This window comes from Rhinopithecus bieti, unplaced genomic scaffold (assembly GCF_001698545.2).
Source record: "Rhinopithecus bieti isolate Rb0 unplaced genomic scaffold, ASM169854v2 scaffold_22, whole genome shotgun sequence".
Classification (NCBI taxonomy): domain Eukaryota; kingdom Metazoa; phylum Chordata; class Mammalia; order Primates; family Cercopithecidae; genus Rhinopithecus; species Rhinopithecus bieti.
In genome coordinates, this window is record NW_016803136.1 from 902,298 (window position 1) to 916,684 (window position 14,387).

Here is a 14,387-nt window from a genome sequence, read left to right on the forward strand (position 1 = left end):
CACACTGAGCTTCGGCACGGCACAGCCGTTCTGCCAAAGTGCTAGCACAGCACTCAGGCACCCCCTCCTCCCCAGTCCTGCTGCAGAGGCAAGGGCAGGCCCCGGCTCTGCATTTCACCATGAGAGTTCTCGGAGAGGACCCCGCGTGACCTCCACCCTGGCTCCCAGCCCAGCTGCTTCTCAGGAAGACGGGCCCGCGCCGGTTCTCACTTGCCAGTGGGACTTCACACAGCCGTTTGTCCGCTGTCCCACAGCGACTGGCCTTTCGAAATAGGGGAAAGAAATGTACCCACTTCCTCCACCTCCTGCCTCAGAAGGCCTGGCATGCTTGCTGCCATGCCACCCTAGTTACTCATCACTGGAGCCCAGGGAGGAAGGCGTCATTCACCTGTTTTATAGATAAAGAGGCTGCGATACAGCGTGGCTATGAGCCCCAACGCACAGCCACAAGGACAGTCCGCCCCAGGAGGGCCCGTCGTGGCCAGCGGTGGGAGGGGCTGTGGGGAGTGGCCTCACCCTGTGGCCCTGGCATAGCAAGACAGTTCCCAAGCTCAGTTCCCAGCGTCAAGCAGATCCAGAATTTCAATGCATTTGGCTTCGTTTTTTTTCCTTCACCCCCGGCCTCGGCCCAGGCTCCCAGGCTTTCCCTGTAATTGGAGCCCACCAGGAAGCAGGAGGGCCCCAGAAGATGACTCCCACCAGCAACCCAGAGGCCAGGATGGAGGCTTCTGTGCGGAGGCTCGTCTGCCCTGTGTGTGCACACGGTTTTAGGTACACACACCCGGCCCTCTGACTATCAGGAAGCGTTCTGCTGAAAGCAAACAGGCCAGGGCAGTGCGGTGGGAACGGGGTCAGGAGTGGGAAAGCGAGCATGGAGGGAATGAATGTTCTTCTCCGTGGAGCTGGCCCCTTTGTGAGGCCGCCCCGAAGAGCAGGTTTAGCTTCCTCCTTGCTGAGGGGTGGGGAGGGGCGGGGGTTCCCAGCTCAGGGAGGAGAGGAGGGAGGGCGTGATTCTTTCGCTCTGAGGTTTTCTTCTGAGGCTGTGGCTGTGGAGGGTCCCACTCCTCCTTCCTGAGCCCTCCTGCCACAGACCTGGCCTCCCAGCAAGTTCCTCCGTCGCTCCCTCTGGCCCCTGCTCAAAAAAGACCCAAGCAGGGGCCCAGGAGGAGAGAGCTGGAGAAGCGGGGGACCTGCCCCGGGCACATCAGGAAGGGGGCCCCTACCCCACAGATTCTGCCTTTGGGGCATGAGCTATTAGAAAGGCAGGGCAGGGAAGGAAGGGCTCTCGGTCTTGGCGCAGAGGAAGAGGCTCGCGGGTGGCATGTGGGATCTAAGGGTTTCGTGTCTGATGGGGACGGACGCCACTCCCTCCTTCAGGGAAAAGGTGTGTTGTGGCAGAAACCAATAAGCCCTAACCTGTTTCCTCTCCTGGCACTGGAAAAATTAACAGTATCAACGAACACTCAGGCTATGTTCTAAGAGCTTTATGTGCTGGACACGGTGGCTCACACCTGTAATCTCAGCACTTTGGGAGGCCGAGGCAGGCGGATCACATGAGGTCAGGAGTTCAAGACCAGCCTGGCCAATATGGTGAAACCCCATCTCTACTAAAATACAAAATTAGCTGGGTGTGGGGTGGGCGCCTGTAATCCCAGCTACTTGGGAGGCCGAGGCAGGAAATCTCTCGAATCCAAGAGGTGGAGGTTATAGTAAACCAAGACTGCCACTGCACCCCAGCCTGGGCAACAGAGCAAGACTCCGTCTCAAAAAAATAATAATAACTCTGTGTATAAATTCCTTTAATCCTCACAACGACCCCATGAAAAGCATACTATTCATATACCCTGCTTGCAGATGGAAAAACTGAGGCACAAAGGCTCATTCACCTGCTGAAAGCCTGGAGCCAGTACGGCCAGGCAGTCTGGATCCTTTGTCTGAACTCCTTTCAAATATACATCCTGTTAGTCAGGGCAACTAGGTTCCTTTTTGGTACAGCAATTCATGGCTTAGAAGACGTGTTTCACGAGTGTCTGACGGTTGTCTCTTTGCCTGTCCTCCTTTCTTCCACTAACATCTGAGTGTCTTAAGTACTCAACACTGTACGAGGTCCTGAAAGGACCACCCGATCCTTCTCAACCCCGTGGAAAGAGACAGAAAAAATGGCATCTCTCTCATCTTCAGATCCAGAAACAGAGGCTCAGGGAATTTATGTATAGCTCACCCAAAGACAGCAGTTTTCTTTTGTTTTTGTTTTTGTTTTTTTGAGACGGAGTCTCGCTCTGTCCCCAGGCTGGAGTGCAGTGGCCGGATCTCAGCTCACTGCAAGCTCCGCCTCCCGGGTTCCTGCCATTCTCCTGCCTCAGCCTCCCGAGTAGCTGGGACTACAGGCGCCCGCCACCACGCCCGGCTAATTTTTTGTATTTTAGTAGAGACGGGGTTTCACCGTGTTAGCCAGGATGGTCTCGATCTCCTGACCTCGTGATCCGCCCGCCTCGGCCTCCCAAAGTGCTGGGATGACAGGTGTGAGCCACCGTGCCTAGCCAAAGCCAGCAGTTTTTAAACCCACGACAGGTACAAGACACCATGGGCCCAGCAATTACAGATATATTCACAGGCACACAGACAACAAACCAAAAGTTCCCTCACTTATCTTCCCTGTGTATGATGCATGCTGGTATGTTTTCATTGGTTTAAAAATGCTGGTTCAACCCACTGTACTGGTTTCACAACCCACTGTAATGATTTCACAATGCACTGATGGGCTGAGAGGCCCAGTCTGAGAAACGGTGCAATACGCCTGCTATTCATGGCAGGCCCGGGTCTTGCCCCAGCTCTGGCCCCAGACCAGGACCCTCAGCTACCTGCCACACTGCCCCTCACTTGGAAAACAGCTCCGTGCATAGAGACAAACTCCCGGAGAGATGGGACACACTCAGGCTGGCGTGTGGCAAAGCAGCTGCACATTCCTTTTCTTCTTTTCTTTTCTTTTTCTTTTTTGGAGACAGAGTTTCACTCTTGTTGCCCAAACTGGAGTGCAGTGGCATGATCTTGGCTCATTGCAACCTCTGCCTCCCGGCTTTAAGCAATTCTCCTGCCTCAGCCTCCCTGAGTAGCTGGGATTACAGGCGCCCACCACCGCACCTGGCTAATTTTTTATATTTTTAGTAGAGATGGGGCTTCACCATGTTGGCCAGGTTGGTCTCGAACTCCTGACCTCAGATGATCCACGCATCTCAGCCTGCCAAAGTGCTGGGATTAGAGGTGTGAGCGACTGTGCCCGGCCTTTCTTGAGACAGGGTTTCACTCCCGCTGTCCAGTCTGGAGTACAATGGTGCGCTTTTAGCTCACTATGACCTTCGTCCCCAGGTTCAAGCGATTCTCATGTCTCAGCCTCCTGAGTAACTGGAATTACAGGTATGCACCACCATGCCTGGCTCTTTTTTTGTATTTCTAGTAGAGACGTTTCACCACATCGGCCAGGCTGGTCTCAAACTCCCGTCCTCAAGAGATCTGCGCATCTCGGGCTCCCAAAGTGCTGGGATTACAGGCATTGAGCCACCACACCCGGCCTGCATCTGCACATTCACACAGTCATTCCTGGGTAATATAAATGTCAAGTCCCCTGGGACACTGACAGCATCTCAGGGTTGACATGTGACAGCACCTCACGTCATGGCAAGTACTTAAATGTGTATCTTAGAATTCTTGCTAAGAATGAGCTTCCACAGATCCACACTTCTGAGTCTCCCTTCTCTGACAATTACCTTATGTCTCAGGCTGCAAAATACCCAGAGGAAAGAAACTGACACGCCACGATCCCTCGGCATAATATTCAGACGCATCTAAGGAGCACGTTCTTCCAAGGCAAAACCACCTCACATCTGTGTAATACTTTTATCTTCCGTAAACATTTTCATATTCCCCTCCCCATCGGATTCTCACAACAATGCCTTCCTCCGGGAGGGAAACTGAGGCATGTTACCGAGGGCTGAGCTTGGCCTGAGGCCTCAGAGCTGTGCTGCTTCTCAAAAGAACACAGACAGGCTGGGAGCGGGGGCTCACGCCTGTCATCCCAGCACTTTGGGATGCAGAGGCAGGCGGATCACCTGAGGTCAGGAGTTTGAGACCAGCCTGGCCAACATGTTGAAATCCCGTCTCTACTAAATACAAAAAGTAGTCGGGCGTGGTGGCACGCACCTGCAATTCCGGCCACCAGGGAGGCTGAGGCAGGAGAATCACTTGAACCCAGGAGGCAGAGGTTGCAGTGAGCCGAGATTGCACCACTGCACTCCAGCCCGGGTGACAAGAGCAAAACTCTGTCTCAAAAAACAAAAAACAAAAAACACATCCTGCCACCTCATATGTCCTGACACGCAGCCTCAGGATGGTGTTAACAGTTCCCTCACCCAGGGAGGTAGAAGGACTTGGACCCAAGATGGCAGAGCCTTCTTAACTGGAATGACTGGGAGTGACTGTCCGGAGCACAGTGTGGAGGAGGCACTTGGCCCTTGCCCGGGTTAGCGATGCCTTATGGGTTAGCGATGCCTTATGGGTTAGCAATGCCCTGCGCCACGGTGGTGGATGACAGGTGTGTTTGCCACCCCTAATCTGGGTGTGCTGCTTCTCCTGCCTTTTGAGAGCTGGAGCTGAGAGGCACAGGCCCTTTCTGGCAATGACCTGGGCTGCCTGATAACCAGCTAGAAGCAGAGCAGCTGCACTCTGTCCACAGGGAGGGACGGGCACAGGTCCCCTTTCCTCTCCAACTCCAAAAGCAGCTTCAGAGCATGACATCATCCAACACACGGGGGAACAGAAGGCCCCAGAGCAGGGACTGTACTCACCAGCAACAGGGCTTCCAGCTGGTTAATGTAGATCTCTTCACTGGCCAAGAACCCCGAGAGAACCAGCTTCCTCATCTCCAGGCCTTTCCCTGTTTCCACCTGCACAAAAGCAAAGCACAGTCAACAGCCCATGAGCAAGGAGGCCAAAATCCTGAGTGGACTGCCTGTTTTCCTACCCTTTTCCCTCTTTTTTTTTTTTTTTTGAGACGGACTCTCGCTCTGTCACCCAGGCTGGAGTGCAGTGGCACAATCTTGGCTCACTGCAACCTCTGCCTCCCGGGTTCAAGCGATTTTCCTGCCTCAGCCTCCTGAGTAGCTGGGACTCCAGGCGCCCACCACCATGCCCAGATAATTTTTGTATTTTTAGTAGAGACGGGGTTTCACCATGTTGGCCAGGCTGGTCTAGAACTCCTGATCACAGGTGATCCACCCACCTTAGCCTCCCAAAGTGTTGGGATTACAGGCGTGAGCCACCACGCCCAGCCACCCTTGTCCCTTTCCCCTTAAGTGACACTTTCATAGGAGATAAAAGTCAGATACTATGATAAAAAAAAATAAATAAAACATGCAGAAATACAAAAGGAAAAACAATCACCCATATTCCTCCTGTAACATCTTGTTTTGCTTCCCTCAATCTATTTTCCACATTTCCCCATTTGATATTCATCGATTCGTCCACCTGTCTCCCAAGTCAACCTTCTCACAGTGAGCAAGACACAAGGACCTGCCCCGGGTCTGCTGGGCAGTTTCATGTGCGGTGTGGGGACAAGGATGTTCAGGAGGGAAAATCAGAATCATGACTGAGGGAGGGCACGGTCACAAGGGAGGGCACAGCAGGGGCCAGAATCTAAGTCTGGGGGGTAGAGAGGGGTCCCAGAGGAGGTGACAGATAAACCAAGAGAAGTGTGGGTGGAGAGAACCGAATGGAAGGGCCCCAGCCTTGAGGCCTCCCAGCTACACTTCTGTCCTTATCCTCTTGTCCCTGAGGTTCAATCCCACATCAGCAGGCCGCCTGTGAGCCCCTCAGCCTTATCCTGCCCCGCCCCGTAAACTCGTCGCAGCACTCCCTGGTCACCTCACTGTGCCAGGAACAGACCCAAAGTGGCCTCCTCCTCCCTCCAGAACTGCTGCTCCTTAGCGTGGAGGTCACACGCCACTGAGCGTTGGACGTCCACCAACTAGCACAGTGCCTGGCACAGAGAAAGTACCCCCAAAGTTCTCCTCAGTGAAAAAACATACATAGCAATTCTTCTCAGCCAGGACCCCCAAGAGTCGTCCCTGGGCCCCTCTTCCTTCTCTCTCCTTTCCCTCTGCCACACTGAGTCCCCAAGCCCTTCCATGCTTGCTGTTCATCTCCCCCAAGCCCTTCCACGCTTCCCAGCTCATCTGTTGCCTCCCGTTCCCTCTGTGTCATCCCTACCCTCTCCTGTGGTTGAGGCCCCCTGCATCTCACTCTGTCGCCTGGGTTCTCCGAATCGACTTTTCCTCCCTCTCTTCCTCTCTCCTCCTGCCTGTCCCACGTACCAGAGCTGGATTCATCTTCGAAGAGTGCCACCTTGCCCGAGGCTTGCCAAGGACCGAGTATGAATACTGCAAAATGTGAGTACTTAGGAATTCCATTGGGCTATGTGTCCATTTATTTATTCATTCAATAAATATTTACTGAATGTCCACCATGCCCTATGGACACCACGGGAAACAGACAGTGGCCCCTGTTCTCACGTGGCTTAGAATCTAGTGGGAAAGACATTTGAAAAACAAACAAGTAAAGATTCGGCCCTAGACTGGGACATGATGCCCACCATATCCTTTATGAGACACCTGCAGGGGCCCAGGTGCCCGTCCCTACCCTTCCAGTCCTTCCCACAGCCAGGAGATCGCTCGGTCTTCCCACATGCAGAAGAACCAGCTTCCTCATCTTCAAAGGCCTCTAGCTTTCGGTTCTTTCTTTACCTGCTGCCTAAAATGTCATCTTTCCCCAAGGCATCATGGCCACAGAAGGGGAATGAGTGAGTCAGAGACAGGGTGGAGGTGAGGGACTGCTTGGAAGATGCTACACTGGTAGGTTTGAAGACAGAGGATGGGGCCACGAGCTAAGGAATGCAGGGAGCCTTTGGAAGCTGGAAACAGCAACAAAATGAATTCAATCCCCTAGAACAGGGGCGTCCGATCTTTTGGTTCCCCTGAGCCACACTGGAAGAAGAAGAATCGTCTCAGGCCACACATAAAATACAGTAACACTAACGACCGCTGATGAACTAAAAGAAAATAACAGGTTTTAAGAGTTTACAAATTTGTGTCAGGCCACAAAGCTGTCCTGGGCCGCGTGGCCACAGGCTGGACAAGCTTGCCCTAGAGCTTCCAGAAGCAATGCAGCCCTGGAGATCCTTTTTATTTTAATTAATCTATTTATTTATGTATTTATATATTGAGACAAAGTCACGCTCTGTCGCCCAGGCCGGAGTGCAATGACATGATCTCGGTTCACTGCAACCTCTGCCTCCCAAGTTCAAGCGATTCTCTTGCCTCAGCCTCCTGAGTAGCTGGGATTACAGGCGCCCACCGTCACACCCACTAATTTTTGTATTTTTAGTAGAAATGGGGTTTCACCATATTGGCCAGGCTGGTCTCAAACTCCTGACCTCAGGTGATCCGCCCGCCTCGGCCTCCCAAAGTGCTGGGATCACAGGCATGGGCCACGGTGTCGGGCAGAGATCCTTTTTAGATTTCTGTATAAGAGAATAAATTTGTGTTGTTTTAAGCCCTTAAGTTTGTGGCGATTTGTTTCAGCAGCATTAAAAAAGCAATACAGACCCCACGCTTTAGGAAAGGGTAATAGTTACTTATCGGCGGCTTCACAAATACCAGGAACTGGGCTTAGCACTCACCAGTCTCAAAACCTGGCACGTGTTATCCACTTCCTGAGGCACAGAGAGTCGGGACTGTCAGAGGCCTGCAGAGCCTGCAGCACACGTACCCCTGGGGGACAAGATCAGAGCCTGGAACAGCCCCCAGCCCCAGCCCCTCCAGGTCAGACCCTCGGGGGTCTTCCTGCTGCTTCCCAGCCTTGACACATGGGGACTCATCGCTGGTGCTGGGGGCTAGCACCCCTCTGTTCCCTGCCTCAGGATCTGCCTGAGGGTTTAGCAAATGCCCTGTAGAGGAAGTCACTTGGATACACTGTGAGCTTTAACTGTAGACCTGTTTGGACTTGGATGCGGGGGAAGAACGGGATTTGCAGCCCCATCCACAAATAAGCTTCACTGCCACCGCCCCCCAACCCCCGGCATAAGCGTAGACCCCAGAGCCCTGTAATCGCCCATTTCTGCTAGATCCTCCCCTCAAGACTTCCATTCACCGTCCAATCTTGAAAGGCTGGTTCTGACGGGAACACAGCTCAGAAGACCCTCCCTCAAAAGGCAATAAAGAGTCAGCCCAAGAGCCCCCGCTCTGGGCCCTGCTCACACCGAAGTTTTGGCTGGGATGGGAGCAAAGGCGTTGGAGAGCTCACGGATGGGAAACCAGCCTCTCGGCGCACTTGGCTAATAGGAGACCCGTTGCTCAGTCACCACCAAAGAAAGGCCTTTTCCATTCCCACCTTTTCCAGCTTTCGTCAGACTCCACAATTCCCAGTTTAGAGCCATGAGGAAATTCACCATCGTTTCTTCAGTCTTTGTGGGGTGACCGTTGTCTCATCGAAGCCGAGGCTCACCACTCACTCACCCACCCCACTGGGAGCCAGGCACCGGGAACACGAAGGTGAAGGAGGTCATCTCCCCCAGGGAGCCCTTCAGAGGTGCCCACGTGCCCAGAATGCTCCAGAGTGAGCTCTCTAACAAGTTTCAGGTCCCACAGCGTCTGCCACGCTGCCTGCCAGTCTCCAGCACCGGGAAGCTGCCTGTCCTCACTTCCTCCCAGCCAGAACTTATGAAATGCAGCCTTGGTGGGTTAGTTTATCCTCAGCATCCTGCACCTGCACAGTCTGCTAGGCAGACGGTGTGGCAGCTCGAAGCCGCCAAACCAAAGACGTCAGGTCACTCTGGGAGGGACTGTGTCTAGAGATAAGGTGTGGCCAGCTCAGGCCTGGTCTTCCACAGAGTTTAGAAGCAATAAAGCCTCCAAACATCTGGTTCCAGGACAAGCAAAGACACAATCTCTCCAGGATCACTGACCTCCAAGACAACAAGCCGGGCTGGCTCTCTGGCTGTGACTCAAGGCTATAGGGCATGCAGCAAGGGTGCAAGGGTCTGAGGCTTCACAGATGGCAGAATTCAGTCCACAGGCCACAGCTGGCTGCCAGGAGTACCCCGCAGGATCTGCTCAGAGTAGATGCCACTGGGCCTGGGGGCGGGGGGTGGCCGTGCCTGGGGCTTATACCGACACCAAGCATCAACCTCAGGACAACTGACCCATCTCAGTCTCAGGACAGCTGAGGCAGTGCGGAGACATCGAGAGACCCTCTCCTCTCCCAGTGCTAGGCACTGAGGAAGTCTCTTTCAGCTGCTTCCTTGGCAGAATATAGAACAGAGAAGACAGGGTCGACTGCTGGGGGACAAAGACCAAATTCCAGAGGCTCCTCTCTCCTGAAGGGTGGATTCCCGTATTCTGGGCTCCCTGTTGCTCTCTGAAGTCTTAGGCAGGCGCCATGGGGCACAGGCAGTGTTTTGAAATTTCGGTTGTTCATATCCCACCCTTAAAATTTTGCCATACTCATATACCACCACCTGCACTATTCTTTACTCTATACTGTTCTTTACAGTAACTTTTTTTTTGTTTTTTTTTGAGATACAGTCTCACTCTGTCACCCAGGCTGGAGTGCAATGGCATGATCTCGGCTCACTGCAACCTTCACCTCCCAGGTTCAAGCGATTCTCCTGCTTCAGCCTCCCGGGTAGTTGGGATTACAGGTGTGCACCACCACGCCCAGATAATTTTTGTGTTTTTAGTAGAGACGGGGTTTCACCATACTGGCCAGGCTGGTCTTGAACTCCTGACCTCGTGATCTGCCCGCCTTGGCCTCCCAAAGTGCTAGGATTACAGGAATGAGCCACCGCGCCCAAGAACTGACTTGTAAAAAGCAGTCTTATCCTACACATAATTGAAATCGTATGAAAAATGTACAGGTCATATTTTTTCTAATATACATTAAAATATCTACTTAACTATTAAAATGCAACATATAGATCGAGGTGCCACCCATCATCTCTCAAATCACCACGTGTGGGGCCTGTATTTAGAAAAACATCCAAATGCGGGATATAGGCATGATGTGGAGGCAGAAGAGACCTGGTCAGGTGAAACAGAAGTAGAGATGTTTCACATGATCCCTTAAAAACTGGCACAGGATTGGGCTGGGCTCAGTGGCTCACACCTGTAGTCCCAGCACTTTGGGAGGCCAAGGTGGGCAGATCGCTTGAGCCCAAGAGTTAGAGACCAGAGTGGGCAACACGGTGAAACCCTGTCTCTACAAAAATACAAAAATTAGCCCAACGTGGTGGCATGTGCCTGTAGTGAGGGGGAGGCTGAGGTGGGAGGACTGATTGAGTCTGGGAGGTGGAGGCCGCAGTGAGCCGTGATTGTGCCACCGCACTCCACCCTGGATGACAGAGTGAGACTCTGTCTCAAAAGAAAAAATAAAAAAAAAAAAATGGCACAGAAAACACCTAAAGGGTTAATCTGCATTACCAAAGGGTTTTTATTCCTGACAAATAAGTTCCTTAAAATAGCACCTTCTACCAGGCCCCTGTCACAACCCTACCTATCTTTAAATAGAATGGCATGAAACATTTTTGGAAAGCATATGCCATTTTACAGATAGAACGTGACACTGCTATCAGTATTTGCATTATCAGTTTTGTAGATCAGTAACTCTTCAAAGGTAAGTCTGGGCTGAGATACGCAACAAACTCCAGCTACAGCTTTGGAGAAAACTGAGGCCAACTTCGCCTCTGCCCCCCAGGAAGACGAAACGTCTTGGAAATTACACTGGAAACAGGATTGATTTCTGGGCCTGGCACTTGGGCACATGCTTAGGACGCAACTGCTGCTTCAGGTAAGTACCCCTAATAAAGTAATAACAAAGAGAATTGCCTTGGATTCCTACCAGCTTCCAAGGAGGGGTGTGCCAAGACCGTCCACAGCCCAGGACAGGAGTGTATCATCCAGAAATGACCCTTGGCCTGCACATGCACACATACGCACACACATATGTACGCACATACACGTGGACACATTCAGGCCATCCCCAACTACAACTCCGCTAGAAGCGGTCCCTTCTCCCCTGAATTTGGTGCCCTTTTATCAGTACTCTTCTCACAGCCCTGACTTTTTTTTTTTTTGAGACTGACGCTCACTCTGTCACCCAGGCTGCAGTGCAGCGGCGCGATCTCGGCTCACTGCAACCTCTGCCTCCCGGGTTCAAGCGATTCTCCTGCCTCAGCATCCCACGTAGCTGGGATTACAGACGCCCGCCACCACGACCAGCTAATTTTTGTATTTTTAATAGATATATGGTTTCACTATATTGGTCAGGCTGGTCTCGAACTCCTGTCCTCAGGTGATCCGCCCACCTCGGCCTCCCAAAGTGCTGGGATGACAGGCATGAGCCATTGCACCCGACTCACCCTGACTACTTCTGTACTCTATTCCTACTCCCTGTACCTGCCCCTTGCTCTGAACGCCTCGTGAGGGAGAATCACACCTCATTCCTCTGGTCATCTCTACAGTACTAGGCGGGGAGCTCTGAAGAGCACCCAACCTGAGAGTGTTTGTTGAGTGAATCCATGAGCTTTCTTCCCACTGCTCTGCAGCCTTCTAGACAGCCTTCAAGANACACATTCAGGCCATCCCCAACTACAACTCCGCTAGAAGCGGTCCCTTCTCCCCTGAATTTGGTGCCCTTTTATCAGTACTCTTCTCACAGCCCTGACTTTTTTTTTTTTTTGAGACTGACGCTCACTCTGTCACCCAGGCTGCAGTGCAGCGGCGCGATCTCGGCTCACTGCAACCTCTGCCTCCCGGGTTCAAGCGATTCTCCTGCCTCAGCATCCCACGTAGCTGGGATTACAGACGCCCGCCACCACGACCAGCTAATTTTGTATTTTAATAGATATATGGTTTCACTATATTGGTCAGGCTGGTCTCGAACTCCTGTCCTCAGGTGATCCGCCCACCTCGGCCTCCCAAAGTGCTGGGATGACAGGCATGAGCCATTGCACCCGACTCACCCTGACTACTTCTGTACTCTATTCCTACTCCCTGTACCTGCCCCTTGCTCTGAACGCCTCGTGAGGGAGAATCACACCTCATTCCTCTGGTCATCTCTACAGTACTAGGCGGGGAGCTCTGAAGAGCACCCAACCTGAGAGTGTTTGTTGAGTGAATCCATGAGCTTTCTTCCCACTGCTCTGCAGCCTTCTAGACAGCCTTCAAGAGTAGCCTTGCTAGTCTTCTCCCTCTGAGGCCAATGTCGGTAGAGGAGGGAGGAACTCTAGGTGTTTAGGATGAGGCAGGGAGCCTGGAACTCCCCAGCATTCAAGAAAGGTCCCCTTCCCCCATGCTGGCAACAAAGTAGAGAGGAAGACCCCATCCAGGTGCTCATGAGGACCCAGGAGGAGCAGCGTTTTTTGGTGTGATACGTGCTCAGGCTCTCTCGGCATCTGTGGGCCACCGCAGTAGGACATCTCTGAGATGGAGCGAGGCTGGGAACCTGGTACACCCTTCGTGGGCCCCAACGGGCCTCACACATTCTGCAGACTGTCACTGGCACCAGCCCCACACCAAGCACTGTGCAGTGTTCAGCAACGAACAGGACATGGTCCTCGTCCTCAAGGAGAATGGGACATAACTGCAGAGGCAAATGTCTAGAGTTCTGAGCAGAACAAAACATGGGCTTAGCTGAGGCATATGCCAGGGTCCGGCAGAAGGGGAGGTCCAGGAGGCAGCCTCTCAGGGGGCCCACATCTGTGCTGGGGGCTTTCCAGAGAAGGCCCACGAGGGTCACACACCTCCCATCCCAGCATTGCTACTCCCAGCCCAACTCCTGGTTCACCAGCAGACTTTCCCACGCTGTTCCTACTGGGGAGGCTGGACAGACCCTAAAGTGCAGAGGCCTCCCTGAGCCCACCAGGAGACGTGACTTACCCCCACAGCCCTACGCCAGCACCAGATCAGAGAACACGGGGTGGGGTGCCAGCCACTGCCAGCCTCCCTACAGCTCCGCTCCCCACCCAGGCCTGCAGCCACCGCTCCACCCAGACTCCACACATCAGCCATCTACCGTGGTTCTGCATCTATTTTTACCTCCACTGGCTCCTCCTCAGAGCCACACTGTAGAGTGGGTGGGGCAGGACTGTGATCCCCACCTTCTGTGAGGGACAGGGAGGCCCAGGGAGGCTCAGGGACAGCCTCCTGTCCCCAGCAATGCTCTCTGCACATGCCTCCTAGGCCCTGCAGATGGGCACTCGGTTAGGCAGCCTTGCTTAGCAGTCAGCAAACTCCCTGAAATGCATCCTCACTGGGCCTCCTTTCTTGACACAGAACAAGAGAGCAGTTGAGCAAAAGGCTGAGGTTGAAGCTCTGAGAGGTGTGTCCAGGCGAGAGAAAGGAAGACCGCTGTGGTGTGCCCGGCCAGACTCAGAGCCGGTGTGGTTCCCGGGCCGCCCTGCTCCTCAACGGAATTCTGGCCACCACTGCCGTCCAGTTCTACCGGGAGGCAACCTCTCCCACAGGACAGGGGCATTGCTGCAGAGGACGCCCTCAGCCCCAGAGCGGGTGGGCCAGGGCCCAGCAGATGCTCCCTGCCTATCCCCCGCTCCAGGAAGCGCACCTGCCCACCTGGCTGGAGCCTCCAAGCCAGCTGTTCCCTCCCCCGCTTCAGCTGACCCAGTGCTTTTCCTTCAAGGAAGCTCGGTGACCTCTGGCTCTTGCCCTTTGCATACACCCTCTTGCCTCAGCTCTGAGACGCTGAGTCCCGTCTCCTGGCTGGGAAAAGGGTGGCCCCTCTCTTGCGGTTGCTGTGGAAACAGGGGATTCCTGCCCACCGCCTCCCGGGAGGCAGCAGCTGACGCCCGCCAGGTGACTCCTGGCACAGCCGCCCTGAGCTGGGCTGACCTGGAGGGGGCGGCAGCCACTCCCCAGAGGACACCGGTCGGGGAGGCAGGCCCACCCCCCTCCCTCCCCTGGGAACAGCAGCCGGGGCCGGGACCCTCGCGGACTCCGCCGGGGCTTCCACCCGGCCGCGCGCTCTGCGCCCCCATCAGCCATTTCTCCCGCGCACCTTCGGCAGCGCCGGCCCGGCCCCCCCCAGCGCCCAGGGCGTGTCACGTTCCCACCTTCACAGCCACCAGGAAGGGGGACCCTGAGCCGGGGCTGGTCGGGGTTCCCAGCTCGCACTCCTCCAGGAGAAACACATCTTCGTCCTCCAGAACCTTGTCCAGCAAGCCTATCGCCTCCTCTTCCTCCTCCATGGCAGCCGGAGCCCGCGGAGGGCAGACAGGAAGCGGGGTCCACGCAGCGGCGGCAGGAGGAGGGAGGAGGGAGGAGGGA

General features: G+C 54.2%; 1 protein-coding gene across 9 annotated transcripts in view; it reads right to left on the bottom strand.

Annotated features, from left to right (window-relative positions):
• ABR (ABR activator of RhoGEF and GTPase) overlaps window positions 1-14,387 on the bottom strand; it is a 233,597-nt gene that overhangs the window by 89,436 nt on the left and 129,774 nt on the right. For 7 of the 9 annotated variants that reach the window (XM_017864294.1, XM_017864376.1, XM_017864635.1 and 4 more), the window contains one exon: window positions 4,842-4,940. In XM_017864294.1, the coding sequence (XP_017719783.1) occupies window positions 4,842-4,940 (99 nt within the window). Of the gene's footprint in view, window positions 1-4,841; window positions 4,941-14,173; window positions 14,382-14,387 lie in introns of those variants that run through there. The other 2 variants (XM_017864824.1, XM_017864576.1) reach the window with 1 other exon arrangement.